The sequence below is a fragment of the Frankliniella occidentalis genome, unplaced genomic scaffold (genome assembly GCF_000697945.3).
Source record: "Frankliniella occidentalis isolate FOCC.00 unplaced genomic scaffold, Focc_3.1 Scaffold310, whole genome shotgun sequence".
Taxonomy (NCBI): Eukaryota; Metazoa; Arthropoda; class Insecta; order Thysanoptera; family Thripidae; genus Frankliniella; species Frankliniella occidentalis.
The window spans coordinates 263,863-271,305 of NW_026267435.1; the positions used below are offsets into that span (position 1 = coordinate 263,863).

Consider the following 7,443-nt stretch of genomic DNA (forward strand, 5'->3'; position numbering starts at 1 on the left):
GGGGCGGCTACGGGACGTACGTATCATCAAGCGATGATGGTCGTATGCGATCCTCATTAGAGACTCCCCGCTCAGCCGTGTGTGTGTGTGTGTGTGTGTGTGTCTGTGTCTGTGTCTGTGTCTGTCAGTCTGTCCGTCCGTCCGTCCGCCGGAGGCAAACAACTGAGAGAATCCGCCCGTCGTTTGAAAGTACGATCGTACATAGATGGTGGCCGCCTACACAACCCTGCACATGTGTGGTGACGCACCCTGACCTGACTAACCCTGACCTCTCTCCCCTCTCCTCCTCCGCTCCGCGGCAGATCGGGCAGATCGCGCGGACTGCTGCTGGAGTCGCAGCGCGAGGCGACTCTGCTTCGGCTCAAAAGACAAAATTGCCCCCCGGTGGGGAAGATTTTCCGCGTAAGGCAGTAAAACGGTCGGGCGAGCAGCGGGCGGCGGAAGCCACGGCGCGAGGCTACATCGGGCGCGGCGGCGGCGCGAGACTCGACCGCCGCCGCCGGTAGGCCGGGGCCGGGCCGCGCGCCGCGCGCGCTCCGGTCACTTCAAAGTGCCGCCGAGCTGCAAATCAGATGAAATCATCGTTCCCCGACTTTACAGCCCAACGCTGCCCGGCCGCCACCGCCGCGCGTCCCGGGGCAACACGTGACTCTCCTGCTCTCCCTGCTCCCCCTCTCCATCTCCCCGGCATCTCTCTCGCTCTCCGTCTCTCCCCACATCCTCGTCCCCCGCTCTCGGGTCGCCCGGCCCAGCCCAGGGACACCTGGCGCGGCCGACAGGGACACAACGCCGCTCTGCGCCGCGCCGCCGCCGCCGTCGCAGGCAAGGCATCACAAATTAATTGGGCCGGGATACGATACGGTTACACCGGCCCGGGATGGGATCGGATGGGATTCGGGCCCCGCCCGGACGGCCGGCAGAGCCCCCGGCTGGCTGCCCTTCCCTGGAAGCGGCCGAAACCGCAGCGCTGCTGCTGTAGGAGAACCGCGCGGTCGGTATGCAAAACACGCCGCGTTCAGCGAACCAACGCCGCCGGACGCTATCTCAATTGTTCGCCGATATTGCGGGCCGATGCCGTGGAGGGGAGACTCTCGGCAGCGCTCATTAGCCTCGCGGGGTGGAAGGCGTCGACCAGGCGTCGTCGGTCGTCAGCAGCCGGAGCAGCGGGCCGGAGGAGGAGGAGAGCCGATCCACTTTCAGGAAAAGTTTGTCTCCATCTGCCGAGATAAGACAAGCAGTCGGGCTCATTTCCTGAGGTCGCCCCTGCGAAGCGGCCCGAGGGCTAAACCTGCCTGCAGCCTCCACAGCCCGCGCTCCGTGCTCCCTGGAGCTGGTGGGTAGACTAGCCAGGAGGCGGGAGTGCGTGCGGGCTGCCTATGCTCCCGGGGCCATACGTGCGTGGTAGCACATTTTTGTCACATTTTCGATTTTGGAAATGTTTTGATTTTTACTTGTGCAGAGTAATTTTTCAGCCATATCAAAACTATGTCCATGTATTTTTCACATTACTGATATCACTCAAAAAATAATTTCACGGGCTAGAGGGAACGCACTATACCTCGGGGGAAAAAGGAGGGGGAGGGGTGCTGGTAGTGCTGGTTGGTCGGTCTTGGTCGGATCGATGTCGTCTGCTACGGACGGACTTTCTGTGTGGTGCTGTGTAGTAAGTGAAAATGGCGAAACCGGCGAAGAGAATTACGCACAGAAAATACAAGGAACTCCCTATAATAGTGGTCGAAAATCATCATGAAGTCATCCCATTCATTTACAAAGCTATCGGATCCAAATATTTGCCTTTGGAGAAAAACTCTCTCATTCATTTAGACTCGCATCCGGATTTACTGATACCTTATGATATGGATGCCAAAACAGTGTTTTCAAAATACGACCTCTTTGATAACATCAGTATTGAGAATTGGATACTTCCTGCTGCGTATGCAGGACACTTTAATAAGATAGTGTGGCTGAAACCCCCATGGAGCAACCAAATAAAGGAAGGGCTGCATTCATTCTTGATTGGAGAAGAGACATGGAGCAATGGTATCAGAGTGACTTGGTAAGGCCAAAGCTAGAATGATAGGTCAGTGTTTAGCTATTTACAATTTTCAATATGTTTGCTGTACTACTGTTTCAGTTCAGAGCCCTATTTTCTATCAGATGCCCTGTGGGCTCCTGAGAATGAAATGTCGAATAAGAGAGAAGTTGATCTTGAAGTATTTACTCTTGGAAAAGTAGTGGAAGAAAATGCATCCGACAACTTTGCTGATCTTGGAAGGATGATTAGAAATCACGTTGAAGAAGATGGAACCTTTGTACTTGATATAGACCTTGATTTCTTCTCCACGCGAAATCCATTTCTTTCACTGTATGAAAAAGCAAGTGTCTACAACAGGTTAACTAGGCTATATCAGTTTCCAAAAAACCTCTCAATTGATCTTGATTGTATCTGTGCTGGAAGGAAAAAGCAGTTGGATGATCTTCAGAGTTTTTGTAAACATTTAGCTGCACATGGTAATCTTCAAGATCTACCGCCAGACTTAAAATCATCACCCTATTTACCTGGGGTATGTTCAATTCTGTTTGACCACATAATTTTCCTGTCTTTAAAATTTGTAATAATAGAATTTAATGTTTTTCTTACAGGTGAGAGCTTTACTTAGAGAAATCGAAACTCATTATCCAAATACAGACATAGACTGGGAAGAAGTAAATAATGCAGGTTGTACATGTGATGATGATGGCCTCCCACATCATGTCACAAGCCGGCAAGATATCACAAAAATGATTGATGTATCTCTTTGTGGCCTGCTTGCTTCGCTACCTTATCCTCCATCAATGATAACCATATCCCGATCTAGTGCTGATAACTATTGCCCTCCTGAAGATGTAGACTTCATTCAAGAATCTGTCATAAAGGTTCTCAAAGAAAAGTATTCACCTTGTAAAATAACTTTAGATTATCAGGAGAGATATTACTCTGACACACTCCCTTCTCATGATGTACCTGGGCCCCCTTTATCTGAAGAGGCACCAGCTGAACCTGCACATGCACCTACCAAATCCCCAACTCAGCCAACTGAACCAACTCCACCATCTAAGCCTGTCTCTTGTGACTCCTCTCATTAGTTACCTGTCTAAAAGGTAATTCTGTGTGTTGAAATTTCCATATCCCCACCTAATTTTAAAAAAAATTATCAACTTTGTTTTCATCAAAGAGAACTTTGTATTTGATGTGATATTCTTCAGTTATTCCATGTGATGTTCACAAATTTCCTGAATTTAGTCGTCACATTATTAATTTTCTTCTGGATTCTTACTGTTGCATGAATTAACCATTGTTTCCTTGATCTGAACCATGAAGTCACAAAGGAGACGAACATATTTGCTTATGAATGAAAAGAACTGTCATGAAACGTCTGTGGAAATAGTTTAACAAGGTTAAAGCCTAAAAATTTATTTAAAGAAAGTTTTATTTGTTGCTTCAAGAAAATGTCTACCCAACTCAATTTTTCGTACAATATGAACATCATTTTCATATAAACATGGTATAGTACTAGTTGGATGTAATGCATTTTTGGTTGAGATGGTTTACATATTTTGGCATTGTTCATTTCACTGTTATTTCATTTTTTTTTTAAATTAAAAAATCAAATTTGTTAATTCTCTTAGTCTTGCTTTAAGCAATGCTATCTTGTGTCCATTAGGTGGGCAGCAACCTGTTCCACAAACTTTTTGGATCTGAAACTTGTCATGTTGCATAGTGCGAACAGTATAATACTACTTTTTAGTATAGTTTGCTATCAACCAAATATTTATAAACCAAGCAGCATTGCTGAGATATCTTTTCCAGAGGTGATTCAACAGCTTTTATTTTTAAGGGCAGTACCATCTTGCTCATCTTCATCTTGACTAAATGTTAAATTATGCAATGTTGCTGAAGCCATTGTACTGGACTCTTGGCTCTCACAAAATGACCCATTTAGATCTTGCTTAATGGAATTTTGGGAAAAACTCTCATGGTCATCATGACCTTGTTCATGTTGGATGAGATCCCTTTTTAACCGAAATGTTTCAGAACAGCGTGTACAATGGTAAGGGAAGTTATCACTATGTTTAAAAGCATGAGAATTTAATGCAGATCGTGTTGAGAAGCAATCTCCACATACATGACAAGAAAATGGTTTCTCACCAGTGTGTATTCGAATGTGGGTCTTCAGGGGAGCTGATTGAGCAAAACCCTTTCCACAATAAGAACAAGTATATGGCTTTACTCCTGAATGTAAAACCATATGCACCTACAAATTAATATAACCAACAATTACAAATGGGAAACAAATGGTGTGATATGAAGCGCAGACATTTCCAAGAGAAAAACAAACTGACCTTTAATGTTTGGGCTTGGATGAAACTTTTGCCACACATATGACAGGTATATGACCGCTGCGCTGTGTGAACATTCCGTATGTGCCTTTTTAATGTTTTGGTAATTTTAAAACCCATTCCACATTGAGGACACTTGTGTGGGGTTTCATTTGAATGTGTTGGCCTGTGACGAGTCAACTCAGTCTTCTTAAAAAATCCCTGAAATAAGCAATAACAATTAATTTCATTCGGAAGACAAATAAAAATAGAAAGAAAGAAGTGTAAAGCCTACCTTTCCACAAAGCTCACATTTGTAATCTACATCACCGGTATGTGTCTGTTTGATGTGGCCGATAAGAGATTGCTTATACCAAAAACTCTTATCACATTCTGAACAGTGGAAAGGCTTCTCTGCAACGTGAGTAAGTTCATGCTGTGCCAAATGATTTGATCTAGGAAACGTTCGGCCACAAAATTCACAAGTATACTCAAACCTTTTCTTTTTCTTTAGAGAGGGACTCTCTACAGTCTGCTCTTCCTCCTCAATATCACTGCTTAAAGGGAACAAATTTCAGAAATTAGATTCATTAAAAGCATATACAGTCAAAGAACATGATTGTTTTTATTACTTAGATTTGATGGACTCTTGATCAGACAATGATGAAATAGCATTTGGAAGGGAAATTTCACAGTCAGCATCAGACCTATAATTGCAATCACTTTCAATCTTCAATGGTGTAGGTTTAGAGGAAGCAGTACTACATGATTCTATGAGATTGGGCTTTGATGCTTTCAGAGCTTTAGTATCTTCTACAATTAACTTTATTTCTTTCTCCCAATCATTCTGTAATAGAGAAATAGAGGGAAATATTATATAAATATAAAAAGTGCAAATGTTAATCACCAGCATTATCTTGCCTACATTTGAAAGCTTTTTGTTGTTCAGAAGTTTATGTCGTAGGGTAGTATCTACAAATTTACTTAATTCTTTAAAATAGCAAAGAGTATTGATATGCTGAACACACGTTTGACAGAGCATAGCTGGTAGGCCATCACCCCTCGTTATCTGTAAAGAAAGTTGATTCAAAATTTTAATTTTAATTAAAATTTTATTTTGATCATTTGATACAAACAATCTTCCTAACCTTCACGGAAAGACAGGTTATCACTTTTTGACATAGGGAATCATTAGCGTCATCATGAGGGTTGTCAAATAAGTGACTTGTGACATGTTCCTCGCTCAGACACAAACGACAAAATCTATCCAAATCTATAATTTCTTGAGAAATCATTTTTCATTCAAAACATAGCGGCAGATTACAAAATACTGTTTACACAGTTATTCCCGTGTTCTTCTTTTCCTCATCTTCATTAGCGATTTGTCATACCTCCTAAGTGGAGGCAAGACAAGGTGTATTGCCGGCGGTAAGCACGGAGTATCAACCGCAGCGGGCACAGCAGGCTGGTAACATCACTGTAATGTGGAAGCCGGTAAGCCCCGGACGCACCCAGACACAAACACAAACACCATGGAGCGCGGGAGCACCCAGCAACCACGTCCCTGCTTGTAGCTACACGATTGTAGCTACAGCCGACAGTGCCCGAGTCCGCTTAAACTGAACCGTCTATAGACGAATTTATTACTTCCGTCAATGCTTGAATATCAACCAGAAGTAAACGGCGCTGAAAACGAAAGATATCAATGCCGCTCCGAAGATCTCGCCTTGTCCAAAGCGCTCGGCGCTCGGTGGGACATGGGACCGCGGGGGCCCGATTCAGGAAAGCATTGCCTACCCTCCAGGCGTTTCAGCGACAGATTGACACGGCGTCACTTCTTAGCTTTAGAAAGGATTTATGAGCCTGGGGTCAAAAGGAGCCTAAACCCAAGGCAGAGTTCTGCGATGGGCGGGCGGCCTCCGCCCGGCAGCACAGAGCGCTCGTCGCCAGAGCGCCCGGCCCGGCCCGTCTCTTCGTTGATGGGCCGGGTGGTCGCCCGGACCGAGCACGGAGACGGGCGGATGGTCCGCCCGCTTCATTCGGCACCGTTTTGGCGTGGCGAGAGTAGCTGTCGGCCAGCGCCGACCCGCGCGGACCCCGCACAGGTGACTTCGGCACTGTTCGGATGTCCGGCCGGTGACTGCCTACGCCACGCCAAGCCACAGCACCGCAGCACACCGCCCATGACTGTCGCTCTCTCTCGCACACCTCAGGCAGCGGGCGGAGCCCGCCCGCCCATCGCAGATCTCTGACCCAAGGTCCCCGTCACGACAGAAGCCTTAGAGAGAAGCCGTGACCTACCTCGCAGGCCCAAGCGACAACTCGTGTCGCGGTGACAAGAGGTAGTAGACACGTCCCTGTTCATGGACACAAAAATGTGGTCACAGATGGGGCAACATACGATGTCCGACGCCACCAGCCACACGCCCCTTTTGTAGTTAAACAGTACAGTCGACACAACCGCATGCAGCTTCATTCGAACCAAAATTGTCGGCCCTAAGATCAACTCCCGGGCGGGGCAAATTTTTTCTTTGTCGCTTTTTGTCCCCGTTAGGCAGGACCGAGCTCAGACCTCGGCTCAGAGGAGCAAACTGGTAGTCGAGCGTGTTAAAGCGTGATCGTTGGCAGACCGTGGAGATGGTCATTGGTTCGAAACCGTCCGCGGTCATTTTTCCTGCTCTGCTGGCCAAGTGTCTTCGGGAGTCAGTCACAGCTGAGATCTGGATACCGCCGAAAGTTATACTCTGTATCGTTCCGTCGTGGCCAAGTCGGTAGCGTCCAGGCCCGGTAACCTGGTCTCTCGTTCGAATCTCCGCCGGGTGCTATTTTTCGCGCTGACCATGACTTAACACCTGATGTGATGGGCCGGTACGCAAACAGTCGCTGGTTCGAATCTAGTCGACGGAGCCCTTTTTGCCCCTCTGCCAGCCATATGTTTCGGGGTGTGACCCACAGCGGAGATAGGCTTCAACTATGCAATAGCCCCATTGGCTCAGTTGGTAGAACGCGCGCCCGGGTCGCGGATGGTTGTCGGTTCGAATACTGGCCGAGGCTCACTTATTCCTATTTTGTAGTCTGCGGCTC

The 7,443-nt window shown here is 46.9% G+C and overlaps 2 protein-coding genes across 3 annotated transcripts; one reads left to right on the forward strand and one right to left on the reverse strand.

Annotated features, from left to right (window-relative positions):
• Positions 1-1,590: 1,590 nt before the first annotated feature.
• On the forward strand, positions 1,591-3,452 carry LOC113212905 (UPF0489 protein C5orf22 homolog). The gene is made up of 3 exons (XM_026431764.2): positions 1,591-2,056; positions 2,135-2,564; positions 2,644-3,452. The coding sequence occupies exons 1-3, from the start codon at positions 1,674-1,676 to the stop codon at positions 3,124-3,126; spliced, it is 1,296 nt and encodes a 431-aa protein (XP_026287549.1). The 5' UTR covers positions 1,591-1,673; the 3' UTR covers positions 3,127-3,452.
• Positions 3,453-5,865, reverse strand: LOC113212906 (zinc finger protein 391-like). 2 transcript variants are annotated; one of them, XM_052273882.1, is made up of 6 exons: positions 5,508-5,865; positions 5,285-5,428; positions 4,992-5,206; positions 4,655-4,916; positions 4,384-4,581; positions 3,453-4,295 (listed from the first exon to the last, which is right to left on the reverse strand). In XM_052273882.1, the coding sequence occupies exons 1-6, from the start codon at positions 5,652-5,654 to the stop codon at positions 3,858-3,860; spliced, it is 1,404 nt and encodes a 467-aa protein (XP_052129842.1). In that variant the 5' UTR covers positions 5,655-5,865; the 3' UTR covers positions 3,453-3,857. The 2 variants fall into 2 exon arrangements, with proteins under 2 accessions (XP_052129842.1, XP_052129843.1); XM_052273883.1 differs by having other exon boundaries at positions 4,655-4,913; positions 5,508-5,862.
• Between the last annotated feature and the right edge of the window lie 1,578 nt (positions 5,866-7,443).

What these genes read in the sequence shown, in the direction of transcription:
- LOC113212906 (XM_052273882.1), bottom strand. Translation starts at nt 5,654, where the DNA reads ATGATTTCTCAAGAAATTATAGATTTGGATAGATTTTGTCGTTTGTGT. An exon ending in ACAACAAAAAGCTTTCAAAT is followed by an intron (nt 5,207 to 5,284) that starts GTAGGCAAGATA and finishes TCTCTATTACAG; the next exon opens with AATGATTGGGAGAAAGAAAT. An exon ending in AATGTGAGCTTTGTGGAAAG is followed by an intron (nt 4,582 to 4,654) that starts GTAGGCTTTACA and finishes TGCTTATTTCAG; the next exon opens with GGATTTTTTAAGAAGACTGA.
- LOC113212905 (XM_026431764.2), top strand. Translation starts at nt 1,674, where the DNA reads ATGGCGAAACCGGCGAAGAGAATTACGCACAGAAAATACAAGGAACTC. An exon ending in AATGGTATCAGAGTGACTTG is followed by an intron (nt 2,057 to 2,134) that starts GTAAGGCCAAAG and finishes CTACTGTTTCAG; the next exon opens with TTCAGAGCCCTATTTTCTAT. An exon ending in CATCACCCTATTTACCTGGG is followed by an intron (nt 2,565 to 2,643) that starts GTATGTTCAATT and finishes TTTTTCTTACAG; the next exon opens with GTGAGAGCTTTACTTAGAGA.